Consider the following 18865-nt stretch of genomic DNA (forward strand, 5'->3'; position numbering starts at 1 on the left):
TGTAATTTAAATGTATTTTGTAGTGTTTTGTGAATTATTCGTATCTTAATTGTAGGTTATTAAAAAAAAAAATGAATTCAATTATGATTTTTGAACATTCACAGAGGTAATACATTGCCAGGAAAAAATATATAAGAAAATAAAGGTTGTACCATAAATACGAACCTGCAGCTGTAGCTTTAACAACTAACTTACTCCGCACAATATTACTATCTTTAAATTTTGACGAATGAAATTCCATACTTACTTTATTTATGTGACGTGAAAATCTATTTCTTGGGATATATTTTAGTTTTTACAAATAATTTCCTTTGAGATTTGGGGAGTACTAAGTTCTTACGCTGGCAAGTCGCATTAACTGACTGTCAAATAGTCTTCAAGTTGGCTGTCTTGAATTGAAGACACCGGAAGATTTTTTGGCCGTCAAGAAACGAGTGTGTTGGCTCAATTTTAGACAAATATTAATCAATTATCACCTAATTACTATTTATAATGACTGTTACGTTGTTTAAGTAGTCTTCAAATTAGTTTAATTGACTTATCGCCGTGTCAACATCACGGAAGCGTGGTAGTCTTTGTTTGAGTTTTTGTTATATCATCATGATTTGTAGCTGTGAATAAATTATTATTTTGTTAGATTTTCTTATGGAAACTGACAAAATGGAAGTGCGGGAAGCTGGGGATGGGGCGGCAGCGGGTGAATTTGTGAGGGTTCCGTCAAAAAGGTACACCTGGTCGGAAGTAAGACAAGCTGTACACGACTTGAGGAAGGAATTGTCCTCTCTTTCCACGATGGTTCCTATGGCTATTTCCTTTAGGAAACTTAGTAATGGGAAGACCAGGATCTACTTTCTGAGGACGCCGCAGAACGGTTGGGAGATTACCTTGCTATACACTGATGTGACTCCATCTCCGCATGCCAATAACACCAGGTACTATATTCCATATTTTTCTAATAAATCATTTTTAAATCGTGCGTTTGAATTAGAGTTTTGTGTGCTGGGTCATTGTTAATTTGTAATCTTAGTGTTGTTAAAAAATATTAAAAATTAACCTCTATTTACTATGTGGCCTGCTGTTGCTGTAGAGGACTCCCAGATTTATGCCCGTAGGCACCATCCGATTTTAGCAACCAGCAGTTTTAACCACGTTAATAATTAATTTGTCTTGTTAATATTTTCATCTTCACAAATTGTAGGTACAGTCAATGACATAATTATGATAACATTGCACACCACAAAAAAAAAAAAAAGTAAGTTACAAATCTTAAGGGTAGAGCTAAAAGAATGGGCTGTCTTATCGCTAGAAAGTGATCTCTTCAGACTATTTTCACACTTTCCGCAACTTGTAGCTCTCTACTACTAATTAATTAGGTTACTTTGCTAATATTAATGAGTAACATAATAAAACAATATCAAATTAACAATTAAGTCTGTAATTGACTGTTTTAAATTTTAAATTGCTTGCATCATTCTGAACACAAAAGAAAGTCAGATTAACATATATATGTGTCATTTGGTGATGCAACATTTTACATAATAAGTACTTAGAAATTGTTATTTACTTCAAGGCAAGAGTTAATAGGTATCTCATAGGTAAGCGTGCTCCACCGTAGACCACATCATCACTTACCATCAGGTGGGATTGTGGTCAAACGCCTGCCTATTCATCATAAAAAAAAAAATATATATGTCGGAGAATGACTGAATTGTGCCATCTATTGCCTTTCATAGGCGTTATCGCGCAATCTTTGACAAATAGAGCAAACTAGGGTGTTACAGTACACTTGAGTGGCGTTCGACGCAGTTGTTCCGCCAAGTCGTCATAGAGTGCGCTGCCGCTGCGGCGCTGCCTAAACAATAGAATCCAGAACAATTGAAGTGAGGCTGTCAATCTATCTGCTGATGAGCACGAACGGGAGGAGATGACGACGTTGGCGGTTCCTGGGTCTAATCCACTGGTTTGCTTTGGATAAGAAATGTAACGTGCTGTGATTTGTAAACAGTCTTGTGTAGTAAAGACTGTGAGTTGAATATCGTATTTCATTGAAAGCCCTCGTCATCCACGATTGAAGGTTCTGATGCGCTGCCGATAGTAAGATACGCCCATGATTCCGACATATATTATATGGTGGCTGAACATAAGTGCATTCCCTTGGCCAGGGAGGTTTTGGTATTATAATGAGCAACTTTTACTATGGGACCAACCACGAAATAGCAAAAAAAAAATTTACTCTGCCATAGAAAATGGACCAGCCAAAATGTATGAAACAGCCAAATTTTTTTGTGAGATCAGGGTTGGTCCCATAGTAAAAGTTGCTCAGTATAATCCCAAAACCTCCCTGGCAACGTTAATGCACTTAATTTTTAAGCCACCGTGTATATGCTTTTTATTTTTTTGTGACTGATTAAAATCAAATAAGTAAAGAGTCATAATATGAAAATTCTACCCTTTTTCATCTGAGCTGCACGAGGCTTGTACAGACGTAGTGCATAATTTTTTTCCATTCTATTTTTTTGGAAACATTTATATTGTAATGCTACTTCAGTCAACATCAGTACTTTTTGTACCGAGACTGGCTGAAATAGCAAGACACGTTCGTAAGTTTCCATGAAAGTACAATGGAAAATAATTATGCACTACATCTGCACCCGTTTTCACTGGAGCCACAGCATTGTACATGTACATTTTTGTTTTTAATTTGTCCGTCATCTTTTTTTTTTGTTTTTTATAAGTGAAAAGGTGAGGAGTAGATTCTAATTTTTTTACAGGGTTAAGTTTTCCTTTGTACTTAAACCACTAAACTCAATGTGTGTTGTGGTTAAAAATTGTGGGTTCAAACCTTGGCCTGGTTGTGCTGTATAGAGCAGAAAAACCGGCCAAGTGCGAGTCGGACTCGCGCACGAAGGGTTCTGTACCATTACGCAAAAAAAGGCAAAAAAATCACGTTTCTCACTTAATTACACGTCACGGGCCTCACTTAATTATTAATTTTATTCTGTTTTTAGTATTTAGATAGATAGATAAATAGATAAATAATTTATTGCCACAACAAGGGTTTTTTTTACAAATTATTTTTACACACTTATGATATACTTAATCTAGACGATTTATGTATAAATAAGTTCAGATTTACTAAGACCTTATTACTAAGACTTCACTGTCTGTCTGTCCGTCTGTCACCAGGCTGTATCTCATGAACCATGATAGCTAGACAGTTGAAATTTTCACAGATGATGTATTTCTGTTGCCGCTATACCAACAAATACTAAAAAAGTACGGAACCCTCGGTGCGCGAGTCCGACTCGCACTTTGCCGGGTTTTTTAAATACTACGTCGCTGGCAAACAAGCATACGGCCTGCCTGATGTTAAGCAGTCTCCATAGCCTATGTACGCCTGCAACTCCAGAGGAGTTACATGCGCGTTGCCGACCCTAACACTTCGCACCCTCGTTGAGCTCTGGCAACCTTACTCACCAGCAGGAACACAACACTATGAGTAGGGTCTAGTGTTATTTGTCTGCTGTTTTCTGTAAGGTACTTCTCTGTAGGTACTTGTCTGTAGGTACTTCCCCAGTTGGGCTCTGCTATAGATCTAGAATGGTATCCGTTGTGCTGTGCTCTACCACACAACGCGAGATGTCATTCACAGTGCCCATACCTCTCTTTTGGACGTAGTTTAAGGACATACCCGGGTGCTATCTTGTTACTTAGTAAATTATCAGTTATATCAGATAAGGTTTACATACTTTTAGCATATTATTTCAGTTATATGACATTCATGTTATAAGATAATAAATAAAAAACTCTGATTGTTGTGCAATAAATTTAATGTTTTTACCACACCAGCTCATAAAGGCTCTCTTTATACTTCAAAAACTGATAAGAAAGTTTCGTTTTATTTTATCCACAAAACTGGCAAAATAACCTGATGTAAAATTTGAGTTGTTTCCACATGTTGGCTGGTACAATTAACTTTTAAGTAATGTTCTTGAATGATAAGTATTTAATAACGTTAATTTAAATTCAATTTGTAATGTTTTACAGTTTATTTTCTTTGCATCGGTGTGATGCAAGTTTTTGTGATTCACTCGAGAACAAAGTGTCCTTTGAAACCCTCAAAATGCTCAAAATTCCACTTTGCAAATACGTGCGCATCAATATTAGCACTGTTTATTTCTAAAATTAATGTTAAGGTACAGTCATAACTCAGTTACAATCTCTATATTTGGAGATTATCTTAACTAAGTGTAGCCTTAATTATACATATTGTTTTATTTCAGGTAGTTAGTGCTTACATGTTAATTTTAATATTAGTTTTGTAAATTGTAAAACAAATAACCATTATTGCTTTGAAACTAGGTACAAAATGATAAGAAATAGTCTTATCAAGAATGATCACTTTCACACAACCTTCAGGTGAAACAACAACATATTAACATAACAACAATTAGCCTTTCCATGATGTTAAGTTTCGAGAAACTTATTGGTATAGTCTTCATATTCTCAAATGATATTTTCGTCTAAGACAGTAATCTGTTAAACAATAGTTATTTGTGCAACAAGAGAGGAAAGTTGGTTTTTCTTGCGAGTGTTTATTTTGAGTCCCGAGAAAGCGAAAGATTCCATAATTGAATCACGAGCGAAGCGAGTGATTCTAAGGTAGAATCTTGAGCGTAGCGAGGGACTCAAAAACACGAGATGTAAAATAACTTTGCTCTCGTGTTGCACACATAATTTTTCACCTCAGTAGTGAAAACATATTAAAGGTTAAAATGTATTTCGAATTACACAGAATAAACAGAAAAAAAAATTATTATAATATGTACGATACGATACCGTACCGTACCGTACCGTAAAAAAAAATGTAATAAAAGTATGAAGTTCATGGCCTTCACTAAATTAAAAAGCTACATTGTTTTACTCCCTGGAGTGACGAAAGTAGGCTTGTTCGAGCTGCTGAGGTGAAAAAGCCATTGTCTCTATTGTGACGCGCTCTAAGCTTCCAACTCTGGCGCGTGGCAAAACAACAATCCCGTTTAAAAAGCTACTGAATCGCGATAGTACTGAAGTTCTAATCTTTCTAGCGCTGTGTATTCTCTTAAATGAGCTGTCAGAAAGATTTGAACTTTAATACTATCGCGATTCAGTTGCTTTTTAAATGGCATTGTTGCTTTGCCACGTGCCAAAGTTGGAAGCTTAGAGCCCGTCACAATAGAGCTTTTGGCTTTTGTTTAACAGATTACTGTCTTAGGCGAAAAAATCATTTGAGAAGATATGAACCAGGGCTCGAATTTGCGACGTTTGGTTGGAAACCCACACACGTTATATACTTACGTATCTACTTTTCAGATTGGAATGGAAGCCACTTATAGAGTCCAATGTCGCACTAGGAGTAAACTCAGGCAAATGGTCCAGAGAAGAACAGCTATTATGGGAGCGGCAACGTGTGGCTGCTTGCGGTATCGCTTCCTACGAGCTCCATTCTAGCGGGCGGGTGCTGTTTCCATGCTCCTCGTCGCTGTTCGTGTGTGATGAAGGGGAAGGTAACCAGGTCAGTCTTAGTTTTGTAAGAAAATACCTCAGAATAGCATGCCATATTCAGGTGAAAAGTAAAAGTGTATTAATAAGTGTTTACAGTAACTTTAACCTTAGGTAGTTTTGTAAGGAAATAGCCCAAAGTAGCATGCCGTGTCGCGATGCAAGGTGAAGGGGTGCAGAGTAGTAGTTTACATGTAAAACAGGTAAATAGTTTATCGTGTCACATAAAAACGCCTCTTCAGAGTCCTAGTTACGAACTCCACCAAATAATCCAGAGACAAACAACTATTATGGGAGCGACAACGTACTCTTACGAGCTTCCCATGCTCCTCGTCGCTGTTTATTTGTGATGAAGGGGAAGGTAATCAGGTCATTAGAATGTGAAGGACTATAGAAATTCCCCAGGCTACCGTGCCGTATCTCGACCGAGAGTCGAAGTGTGTATAGTACTAGTATACTTGTGAAACAGGTAAATAGTTTACTGTATGAAGGAGAAGGAAACCAACCTAATTCTTAGATAGCTTTGTAAGGAAAGACCCCAGTGTCGCAAGCCGTATGGCACTGCAGGGTGAAAGAGTGCATAGTAGGATTATACTTATAAAATGGTATTTTTTACACTCTACACTCTGACAAGTATGAAGTTACGCGATCGCTTCCAAAGCTCATGTGGGAGTAATTTTTCGTCTACGTTATTGTTCGTTTGTTAAGTAAAGGCTTTTCCTTAGGCTATTACATTCCCCTACACTAATTCTACGCGACAAATGGCAAGAGTGTGCGTTAGACGCAAACAAATTCAGCTAAAACTTGCAATGCGTGGAAACAACGCTCAAATACCCGCTACTATTACAGTGATAAAGTGTGTTAAAATGTTTTTAAGCCTATTGAAACCATGTTTCTTTCTGATGGCCTTTTATATGTAGCATATTTACCTAATACTAAATTAAGAAGCAAAATGAAATGACATTCGCTTGTTTGTTTATTCAAACTATAGTTTGTCAAAGGACTGTCTCATTTCAAACATAGACAAAGAGAATTATAATATCTTTGTCTTACACTAGTACTAGCGCCCAAAAGAAAGGGATGAATATAATTTTCCTGGTTGTTACTGACTGACAAATTGGTTTGACCAACTATATATTATGATATGATATGTTCTAGACGCCTCCATTGGTACCTCGGGCTCTTCACCTCGGCAGCGGAGCACCGCTCACGCCGGCCATGTGCCCGAGGAGCCCCGCCCTCGTCGCTCACGCGGCTCGCGGGGACATCTGGCTCGCGGGTCCGGGCCTGCGCCCACAGCGGCTCACATATGCCAGTACTGACAGTACTAGGTAGGATATCCTTCTTACTACTCGTATAATCCGACCATTTTCGAGGTGCGAGGTGAAAAGTGGGACTTCTATGAAAGATAAAAATTAGGTCCGTGTAAGTAAGGAGGCCTTCACCCGATGAGGGGTTCTTGTCCGCAAACTAAATTTTTGTTATAAGATTATAATATCAAATTACTTAATAATATATGTGAAAAATTGACTTATTTAAATTGACATACTAAAAATACATAAAATTATATTTATAAATGCTTTACTGTAACGAAACTGACTTATTTAATGTAATTAACTTGGACTCGAAATACAAGGCTTTTTTTTATTATTATTATATTATTATTATTATTTTTTATTATTATTATTGTTGCCGGTCCCATATTGGGATACCCTCCTACAATTTAGGAGGGAATTAAATCTTCTCGGGTCCGTGGTGTAGGGTTGGAGCCGGCATAGTTTATTTTTATCGCGTATATATATATATCTTTACTTGAAAAATAATTATAGTGTATAACTAGCCTTATGAACCGATTTTGCATGTACAACCAGCCTTAAAGTTTGTAGTCTATGATTGTTCATTATTTTAGTATGTGGGTATTTTTTGCATTTTGTAATTTTTCCTCAGTCACCCGTTGACCACGAACGCTGTAAAGAGTTCGAAACGTCGGGATGTATTATAAATTCAATATACGCGATATAATCCGTTTTCATAGTTTTATTTCATATTATTATAAGTTAAATCTGCATCGACTTCGTAGTGAGAAAGTTATTGTCACAGGAATTATTCGTTTACGGTCGCGTTTCCACTCTTACGCTTGTCTTAGACAGACTCTTTTTAAAAGTGTGTTGATTCACTACAGAATGAAATGAACTAAACACATCATATAATAATATAATATAATATAATATAATAATATAAGCCTTTTATTCAGACATATTTTTTTACAATTTGAGAGTTTAAATATTATTGTACACAACTTATCCAAGTATATAATTTAAGAGGCCGGTGTCGATTTTAGTCGCAAAAATGTAAAAGTAATAGATTTTGTCCGTGAAATTTTACACCCTTTGTTACCTAATTGAAATAACAAGTACTGGTTTCTATTAGCACGTCTTTTTATCTTACCTTTTATCAGATCAGTTTTTTGAAAACAGACTCACTAAATTAGTAATGTTTGCTTTTCTGATGGACGTTTAGGTAAACGCGCATAAAGCACTGATTTTGTCGCTCTTATTAAATTTCGTAAATTTCGTAAAGTTTGGACTGCTAAACATGGTAATTTTGTATTACACATATCCTGTCCTTCACGTTTATCAGACTACATTTTTATTATTATGACTTTGAAGTAGTGTAAATGAAAGTTAGACGAAATCAATTTTCTCCAGAAATTACTTCAAAACAAGTGACAATTTCTCTGAAAATCGACTTAATTTTAACGTAATTTTGATACTTAAACAATCTACAACATTTGCTGAAACTATTATTATACATCAATTTGTATAATTTGCCACCATGATTTTTTGATGATTTTTTAAAAACTGCCCCTTCTCTTCATGCATTACCGGTGACGCACGCTCGCGACCTCATTATTAATAGGCAAGATGAGAAATCGTGCTAATATAAACCAATACTTGTTATTTAGATATTACGTAACAAAACGTGTATATTTTCAACGACTAAATCTATCAATTTTACATTTTTGCTCCAAAATAGACTACGGCCTCTTAACATGATATTAATGTTTCAGACAACATCGGTTTCGGTTTGGTCTGTATGCCGTTTGGCAAAGGCCTCTTCCATCCCTTTCCATTTTTCCCTGTCTCTCGCCAGTCTGGTCCAATGTCTCCCTGTGAATTTTACAATTTCGTCTTCCCATCTCATTTTTGGTGGTCCTTGTTTTCTTTTTCTATCTAAACACATCATATTTTATTTAATTTAATTTTCATTGTACGAGTAACACATTTTGACGATCATATACATAGAGTACTAACTCCGCACCGACCTTGACATGACAAAGTGTGACAGTGCCACAATAAGCATTAGCTTGGTCTAAGGCCAGGATTACACTCGTAAGTTTTACTACACACAGCTATACTACAGAATGGGATATGAATATCGTTATCTCATTCTAGCAAATAGCTTTGTCCCTACTTACGTAAGTAAAACTTACAAGTGTAATCCTGGCCTAACTCTATATTTTACAAATTGACTTGGCTGTCATGTACGTTATATGTGTCGTTTGCAAGCAAAAGGTACCACATTGTCGCTTGCCATAAGGACCCTCTGACAGGTTTTTCGTATAAAGATACAAGCAATTTTCGTCCTTGTGGTAAGCGACAATGTGGTGCTTTATTTTTTTATACTACGTCGGTGGCAAACAAGCATACGGCCCGCCAGATGTTAAGCAGTCTCCGTAGCCTATGTACGCCTGCAACTCCAGAGGAGTTACATGCGCGTTGCCGACACTAACACTCCTCTCCCTCGAGCTCTGGCAACCTTACTCACCGGCAGGAACACAACACTATTAGTAGGGTCTAGTGTTATTTGGCTGCGGTTTTCTGTAAGGTGGAGGTACTTCCCCAGTTGGGCTCTGCTCTAGATCTGGAATGACATCCGCTGTCCTGTGCCCTACCACACAAAGCGAGATGTCATTCGCAGTGCTCATACCTCTATTTGGACATAGTTTAAGGACATACCCGGGTCCGGACGTAGTTTATGGACATACCCGGGTCCAAAAATTCTTTATGATTGAAAACGTCACATATTAGAGTTTTGAATGATTCACGGTTAGTTTCACTAGACTTATACTGACGGGATATAGACCGTGATTACCTTTTGTATTATTTGTGAGCTCCCGATATTTCGACGCAGTTACATGCATCATGTTCACGGGTGACTGAAGATAGCGGGTGGGTGTCAAAGTTGTGTAGACAGCGCTCTGTCTACCCTCATTCTTGCGCGTCGGCTGCGTTCACTTTCAACGTTACCAACGGTCGCATTCACACTTGTTGGTCATATCGGGAGCTCACAAATAATACAAAAGGTAATCACGGTCTATATCCCGGTCAATATAAGTCTAACGTCACATATGTCTTCTAGTAAGTTCGTTATTTATTTGTTCACAGGTTAAGCGACGACCCCAGGCAAGCCGGCGTGCCGTGCTACGTGACTCAGGAGGAGTTCTCCCGGTATACGGGTTTCTGGTGGCAACCGTGCTCAGACGGTGAGAACTTTTTGTATTACACTAGATTTGTATAGGTATAGGGCATGCATGGAGGCAGAAAAGACAGCCGCCCACGTCATCCTCGAATGTCCAGGGGTGGCAGAATACCGGACACAATACCTCGGTTCGCCGGGGTCTCTCCCAGAAGTCGTCGGCAACATCAAGGGTCTCCTAGGCTTCTTGGAAGAGCTGGGTTGGCAAGAGTAGTGCCGGCAACCCATCACGCAAAATAGGCGCAATATATGACGTCGAGTTGCGGAAACCAAGCCCTCGAAAACCTAGATTTGTGTATGTTGGTCACGGCACCAATTCGAAAAGTCATACACAGATCATTCATATAACCTCTAGCGTCCTACGGTCCTGATACTAGTACAAATTACCTCCAATGTTTGAATCATTATGAAATTGGAACAGACTCGCTTTTGTTGTGTTTCGTTCAAATTTAAAAGAAAACGAATTCAATTTTATTATCTGATACCATTGATTTTATTTTCTCGTATGGTGGGCCACTAGAGGTCTTACTATTACGTCCATAAGCTATGGTAATCGCTTTCCATCCGGCGGGTCGTATGATTATCTGCTAACTACGTAAAAAAAAGTTTTAGTTTTTAGGGTTCCGTACCCAAAGGGTAAAAACGGGACCCTATTACTAAGACTCCGCTGTCCGTCTGTCCGTCTGTCTGTCTGTCTGTCTGTCATCAGGCTGTATCTCATGAACCGTGATAGCTAGACAGTTGAGATTTTCACAGATGTATTTCTGTTGCCGCTATAACAACAAATACTAAAAAGTACGGAACCCTCGGTGCGCGAGTCCGACTCGCACTTGGCCGGTTTTTTTAACATGCAGATATGTCTGCGAGCGATACTCCAAATTTTATATTAAAGGAATAAATGGAAAAGGGTGCGCTTCCGGCAGTTTTGCGGCAGGCAGGAAAGTTTCAGTATTGCTGCACTATTTTGCATTATTTAACGCATTTTGGTAATCCATTAAGTTTTGTTTGTTTTAGATGATGTGTTCAGGATAGTGTACGAAGAGGTAGACGAGAGTAACGTGAAGATATTCAGTTTCCCTTCTTCACAGTCCAGCAGTGGTGATGTAGAAGAATTCAGGTAAGAATCAAAGCCATGCTTTATTTAACTTAAAAGGCTTATGTTTAACAGATTAGAGTGTGAGGCAGTGCCGGCCCGAGTCCTTGATCAGGGTAGAGCGAAATCGGGTTTTGGCGCCCTTCGTTGAAGCTTTTTACCCAAAAGCAAAACGAACCGTATTTTTGGGCCCGCGTCACACTCGCGTCTTTTAAAACTTATTTTTTTTCTCATTTGCCATTTTGGCGCCGCCCTTGCCATCCGGCGCCTAGAGCGGCCGCTCCACTCGCTCTATCCCTGCCCGCTAATCCGGCCCTGGTGTGAGGCGTAAAAATCATTTGAGAAAATAATTTAATTTTTTTTTAATGTACGGAATGTTTCGCGCTAAGCGTCCTTCCTTTAGTACTGGGGGCCCCCAACGCTACCCTGGATTAATGAGGGCTATCATTTTTGTGTTCACCAGTTGGCGCCACTGTAGATGTAGGTCCTGAAAAACAAAACTTAAAATTCTTCTATGCTTATTTTTATAAAATCAATACGTTCTAATACACACAAAGGTATTTTACCGTCTAAATGTGCCATTTTTTTCAACCTGTTTAATTTTGCATATAATTTAGTTGGCACTTTTTTTAAACCACACATTTATTGAGCTATATCTATTGTTTACCACGATTAATCAAAGATGGACAAAGATTTACCACAATTATGAATATGGAGTGAAAATTCCCGATAAAAAAAGCTTGAAACCCCCAAAACATATGCATTTACCTACCTACCTATTTTGAGTTGAATCTATGAATGTACTAGTATTTAAGTATAAATTGTATATTTACCATTGTATAAAACCAATTAGCGTAAGTTTTAAATGGATAAATATTATCTTATCTTATCTTATTTGACATTTTGGAAGACCTCCATCTACACTAGCGCCCCTAGCGGCAAAATTAAACGCGGTATCCCTCATTTACGTATTTAGATACTTCATTGATTGTATGTTTTGTACTCTCCAGGTTCCCAAGAGCGGGCACTCCGAACGCCAAGTCAATATTGCGTCTGGTCACCTTCAAGCTGCAGAAAGCTTCGCCCACGGTCCTCGATTATTACTACGAGGGAAATTCTGATTCACAATGTAAGTATTACTAGGGACGTTGTGAGTTGTAGATCTCACGAAGCCCATGGCTCCGCCATTTTGGAAAAATCCGGCCAAGTGTGAGTCCGACTCACGCACCGAGGGTTTCGTACTTTTCAGTATTTGTTGTTATAGCGGCAACAGAAATACATCATGTGTGAAAATTTCAACTGTCTAGCTATCACGGTTCATGAGATGCAGCCTGGTGGCAGACAGACGGACAGCGGAGTCTTAGTAATAGGGTCCCGTTTTTACCCTTTGGGTACGGAACCCTAAAAAACAACACTGAATCACCAAAAAAATATACAGGGTGGCTAAAAAATAAGTGCATTCCCGTTGCCAGGAAGGTTCTGGGATTATACTGAGCAACTTTTACTATGGGACCAACCCAGAAATTGCGAAAAATTTTTTTACCCTCCCATAGAAAATGGACCAGCCAAAATGTATGAAACAGCACAATTTTTTTTCGCGATTTCTGGGTTGATCCCATAGTAAAAGTTGCTCAGTATAATCCCAGAACCTCAGCAACGGGAATGCACTTATTATTTAGCCACCGTGTATATTTATCGAATCTGCTCACCAAATTTCCCGAGAATCGATTGTGAAATGCGTCCTGTAGAGGAGAACATCCGGATATCGTCGCTATAATTTCTGAACCTCATATCTGCAACAATCATTTGATGGAAATGTCGCTTTTCTTTCATTCGGAATACGGGTGTTTTTGTCATCAAATGAGTGTTGCAGGTACGAGGTTGAGTAAGTATAGCGGCGATATACGAAAGTGTTTAAGCCCAAGAAGAAAATGAATCCTTCGTTTCCCTCGGTCATTGACGTCATGTATAGTTTGAATCTTCTCAAATGATTTTTACGCCAAAGATCCTAATCTGTTAAACAAAAGCCATTGTTTCTTTTATGTGAACGCGTGGCCATTGTGTTCGAGCGCGTGGCCATTGTGTTGATAAAGTCATGGTTGTCGTTTTAAAGAGATTATGATGTTATGAAGGTAAAATGGTTTCTTTACATTATTTGCAACTTCTATTGACGACGACTTTTAAGTCCCTATTGCGTTGGCGAAGCTGACGGCTGTAGCCGGCGTTAGCATCCTTGGTAAAACTTGTGATGACGGCCACAGCCGTCTGTGGCGGTCAATAGTTTACTACGCGTCTTACCGTTTTCATAATTAGGCTTTTAAATATTTTTTTTCAGCGTCAGAAAACACGAACGACGCGGTAGAGGTGACGGATATCCGGTGGTACGATCTCCGGCAGTCGTTAAAAGAGACCTTCCCGTGGTTCGAATACTTGGCCCGCGTCGGATGGACGCCCTGTGGGAACTAGTAAGTTAATCTTTTAGTTAATTATTTATTACTAGCTTTTGCCCGCGTCTTCGTCTGCGCATAGAGTAACTTATACTAGAGCGGTACTGTCATAGTAAATTTTGTAACCCCAGTAAATTCACTGCCATCTGTCGACACACTTTAAAACTAAAAATGAAGATTTATAAAAATACGATAGAATGTATTTAAATATAGATAAATGATTTTTTTTATTTGCATTAATTATTTTTATGATTTTGACCCATGTTCTTTTACTGATATGCGTTAAAATTGTTAAATAACAAACGAAACCGTCAACGCCATCTATACGACTGTAGGCCAAAACTAGTAGCGCCCTCTGAACGAGAATCAAATTTTCTTGATTTTCGAGGCACGTTTTTTCCTTAGACTGTATCCATCTATCACGGAGTTATATCTATCTTTGGTCTGCGTAATAGAGTTAGTAATTTGGGTAGCTTATTTTTTATTCAATCTGCTTTTTATCGATTTCTCATACAAACTTCCACCCCCCTTTTTACCCCCTTAAAGGATGATCTCTGGAATAAAAACTACCATATGTCCTTCCCCGGGACTCAAACTATCTCTATACCAAATTTCAACTAAGTCGGTTCAACAGTTTAAGCGTGAAGAGGTAACAGACAGACTGACACACTTTCGCATTTATAATATTAGTATGGATACAACATTATGGCAACTATAACATTAATTATGCTGATTATACAATACTCACTAATGGTGTTATTCATAAACGCGTTACTGGCCTGAATTAGCTATGAATCGTTTGTCTTTATCTGTCATTTTGACTTATGTATTTGTAAGAAAGGAATAAAACATAATTTAACTAAATCAGGCCCGTAAAGTTTTATGAATAAGGGTAAGTGTGCAGAACAAGACATTAATTTTTCTCTAGCCTGCACTTCGTTTTTGGTAGACTTTAGTTTTCAAACAACAAGGTTACTTATATACGCTGTCAATTCAATACAATTTTGTGAGATTTGGCGTTTATAGGCTACTAGCTTTTGCCCGCGACTTCGTCTGCGTGGAATTAGTAATTTGGGTACCTTAATTCTTAAATAAATCTGCTTTTTAATACATCCTTTTTTCACCCCCAAATTGGTCCACACTATACATTTCCACCCCATTTTTTACACCCTTAAGGGATGATTTCGGGGATAAAATTATTCTATATGTGGGAAAGGTCCCACAGCTCAAACTATCCCCATACCAAGTTTCATCTAAATCAGTTCAGCGGTTATTGATTCCCCATACAAATTTCTACCCCCCTTTTCACCCCCTTGAGGGGTGAGTTCTGGGATAAAAAGTATCCTATGTCCTTCCCCGGGACTCAAACTATCTGTATACCAAATTTCAACTAAATCGGTTCAGCGGTTTAAGCGTGAAGAGGTAACACACAGACAGACAGACAGACTTTCGCATTTATAATATTAGTATGGATAAATTGGATGGAGATATTGGAGATGACACCTGTCAGTGTACCCATCGTGTTTGAAAAATACTATAGGTACATTTCCAATATCTGCCGACGAATAAGATTGGATACTTTTACGCGCTTCATTCTGATTTTATAATAAGTATATTTTATTTAATATTTTGAGTAAAGGAATTATAAAATATAAAATAGTATTTATCTTACAGCGTATGGGTGCAACTTCTAGACCGCAAGCAGCAGCGACTAGAGCTAGCACTAATCCCCGTGCGCGAGTTCTGCTCGCCCGCGCACTACCCCGCCGCCCCCGCGCGCGCCCCGCTAACCGCGCAGGAACACCCCGAACAGGTATTCTAAATGGCAGACGAATCTGTTAGGAGTCGTTTTCTAGGTTTCCGGGGTTAGATTTCAAGTGTTAAGACAGATGAATGTTCACGCCGTAATGTAGCAATAGATGTTTTATTATTAGTCGAAAACTTAAAGGAGTATTACAGTATTTAAAGGAGTGGTGAAGCATCGTGAATGTCAGCTTCCGCTCCGTTGGTGGGTTAGATAAGTACGTATGGGTGCAACTTCTACACCCAAAATTGCTGCCCTTTAATAATTAATGACTTAAAATGGCCTTTCCCAGGATTTAGAACCATCGGAAGACAGGGTCACTACCCACTAGGCTAGACCGGTCGTCATAAATTTATTAAATTATGTACACATCAGTGTTGGGCGTAATTATATACTTGCGTAATTTAATTAGTCATTTAGTCATTTATTTAGTCACTAACTTTTACTAATTTAATTCCATGTAATTAAATTGTTTGCAATTTAATTACCTGGAATCCTCCTTTAAATAAGAAGTAATAAAAAGTTGGTGTTACGTTCGAAAAAAAAATAACACAGAAATTTTGAAAAACCAAAATCTCGCAACAATAGGTACTAATTTGTATTTTTTAAATATATAAATTAAAATATTTACAATGTTGCTTATTCAAATTTAAAGCTCATTCAAAATTTTCATCTGATTTTGGAAATAAAAATGATCGAAAACTTGCATTCAATCAATCAATCAATAATAATTTATTTCGAACAAATAAGTCCATAATGTGTTAGTAACATACATACTAATACTTAAATCTAGGGTTAGTACAAACATAATATTGAAACAGAATTTTACATAATGGTATCCAATCAAAGTAATCGTAATTGAGTAAAGTAATTAATTACAAATTTTAATTTCAAAATGTAATTAAAAATTTAATTAACCATTACATTTTGCAATTGCAATTGTTAATTGAATGCGTAATTAATATTTTTTTAAGTTTCATTACTAATTGTAATTGCAATTGTTAATTAGTAATTAAATTACTTTTTGCCCAACACTGGTACACATAAACTTTATAACCTTATTTGTTACAGCCAATACAAATCCTAGTCCAAGAGACGGCGCCGGACGTGTGGATAAACGTTCACGATATACTACACTTCTTACCTTCATTAGAACCGAGCACTATTCGGTTCATATGGGGCTCTGAGCAGACCGGGCACTTGCACCTTTACCTCATCACGTGTAGGATAGCCCCAGGACCACCTGAGCGAGTGAGAAGTAAGTTCTGTCCCTGTCAGTCATCTAGCAGTAACAGTGACGTATGGATCAACGTGCATGACATATTCCATTACCCACCCTCATTAGAACCGGGCCCTATTCGGTTCATATGGGGTTTGAGCAGACCGGACACCTTTTTTTATACCACATCGGTGGCAAACAAGCATACGGCCCGCCTGATGGTAAGCGGTCACCGTAACCTGTGGTCGCCTGCAACTCCAGAGTAACACATGCGCGTTGCCGATCCTAACGGAACACAACATTATGAGTAGGCTCTAGTGCTAGTGTTTTCTAGTTTTCTGGCTGCGGTTTTCTGTAAAGTCACAGAATGAATAATAGTACTAGGTACAGAAGATTCACTCCCTAACAAAACGTCTTGTCTTCTTTAAATAAAATAAAATAAAAAGTCATTTATTGTCGCAGTAAGTATACAAAAAAAAAACAGTAAAAAAACAGTAGTAGGTACAAGCTTAAATTACAGCATTAATAATAATTATATTATTAATTATTTCTTTGGCGGTTAAAGGATTAATAAGTTTAAGCCTGACTGACTGATAGTTATTTTTTCTTGAGAAAGACTGCATTTATGGTTAAAAATATGTTTTTACTAGCTTTTGCCCGCGACTTCGTCTGCGTGGAATCAGTAACAGCAGCAGCTAGAGTAATAATAATAATTCAATTTGCTCAAACTAATTTCAACTAGTTTATTTAAGCGTGAAGAGGTAACAAACAGACAGACAGACTTTCGCATTTATAATATTAGTTTGGATTCAATATTAAACGTAACTGTTAACTTGTGAAGTTAACAGCGCCATCTATCTGACCCTTTTTATACTTATTCGAACCCTAGATGGCTTATCGATAATCGATACGCAATAATACGCATCCAATAAAGGTACATAATTGCATAGACATTCCAGTTCCATAGCTGACGCTGTAATCAATAATAATTAATTTAGGCTAGTGAATTGAGATGTAGGTACTTATTTTACTTTCGCAATAAACTCCATACGCTTATTTTTTCTCCGACTCCCTCAAGATCCTCCGACATCCGCCAACAGTAACTAAACATTCTACCATCTTTACAGGCGTAATGGAGATGATAACTGAGGAAGAGATCCTAGCGATCGGACCGAATATTATTAGTAAGGAACCCATCACCGCTGGCGAGTGGGAGGTCCTTGGTAGGAAGATATGGGTGAGTACTTGGCGTTATGCTTAGGGATTCATGGCTTTAAATAAATACTGTAGTTCTAATTACTTCAATGCAATTCTAACCATTTTCAATTGGAACAAAGTTGCATATCTTTTGTTTCGTTCTATTTCCAATCAAAAGTTTTTCGACCATATTGAGTCGCTTAAACTCGGATAAATCCACTCTACCCTCTTAGGAAATATGTATCTACTATACAGTTGGATATATCCAAGTTTGAAGTTAAACGACTCAATGTTTTTTTCTATTGATTTCAAATTCGACAATTACTGCTATGTCTATTTTTTATGTTGAATGTATTACAGTTTAGGTTATGCGTCTTTCCTGTGGACGTCATAAAATGAATGGACTTTTAAACCTAATTTTCTTGCCCTCACAGGCATGTCCGCGCCTTCTAGTTATTAAAAGTAGCATGATACAAGTCTTAGTAAGATGTATCCAAATTGTTTATTTTCATAATATCCACAGAAAAGTCGCCCCTGGTTCTTTATTCTTTATTCTTTATTGTATTGCAGTCATGTTCATAATACATTAGGTGTTACAGTTTGAGGATGGTAGGTACATGACACCCTGTCAGGGCACTCAATTTTCTTAAGTCTAGGTAAAATTACATGCATCTCATACAAATAGCAATTAAATCTATATTTATAACTTTATATTTTATCGACGTTTATGCAACGTTAAATGTCAAGTTCGTTTAGAAAATTAGTAAAATAATAAAATAATGATGCTAAATATTAAATGTCCAGGTTAATTTATAAATAGATTTAAATAATGTGAAACAATATAGTTAATGTTAATTAACTATATGTCATTTTAGAAAATGCATAAATGTCAATAAATGTTTACAATAATATTTCAATAAAATTTAATTAATTCAATTTGGGTAAGTACATAGCATTATTTCAGTGTTTGGTCATTTAGAAATTCGTCTATTGTGTAATATGCTTTCTCTAGAAGAAGCTTTTTA

General features: G+C 37.4%; 1 protein-coding gene across 1 annotated transcript in view; it reads left to right on the forward strand.

Moving 5' to 3' along the window:
- Window positions 1–358: 358 nt before the first annotated feature.
- LOC134752192 (dipeptidyl peptidase 9) overlaps window positions 359–18865 on the forward strand; it is a 34947-nt gene continuing 16440 nt past the window's right edge. Inside the window, exons 1-10 of the mRNA XM_063687805.1 lie at window positions 359–932; window positions 5353–5554; window positions 6700–6872; window positions 9990–10087; window positions 11095–11197; window positions 12184–12302; window positions 13509–13638; window positions 15295–15433; window positions 16496–16682; window positions 17771–17880. Coding sequence (XP_063543875.1) covers window positions 646–932; window positions 5353–5554; window positions 6700–6872; window positions 9990–10087; window positions 11095–11197; window positions 12184–12302; window positions 13509–13638; window positions 15295–15433; window positions 16496–16682; window positions 17771–17880 — 1548 coding nt within the window. The 5' untranslated portion in view covers window positions 359–645. The remainder of the gene's footprint in view (window positions 933–5352; window positions 5555–6699; window positions 6873–9989; window positions 10088–11094; window positions 11198–12183; window positions 12303–13508; window positions 13639–15294; window positions 15434–16495; window positions 16683–17770; window positions 17881–18865) is intronic.

This window comes from Cydia strobilella, chromosome 24, assembly GCF_947568885.1.
Source record: "Cydia strobilella chromosome 24, ilCydStro3.1, whole genome shotgun sequence".
Taxonomy (NCBI): Eukaryota; Metazoa; Arthropoda; class Insecta; order Lepidoptera; family Tortricidae; genus Cydia; species Cydia strobilella.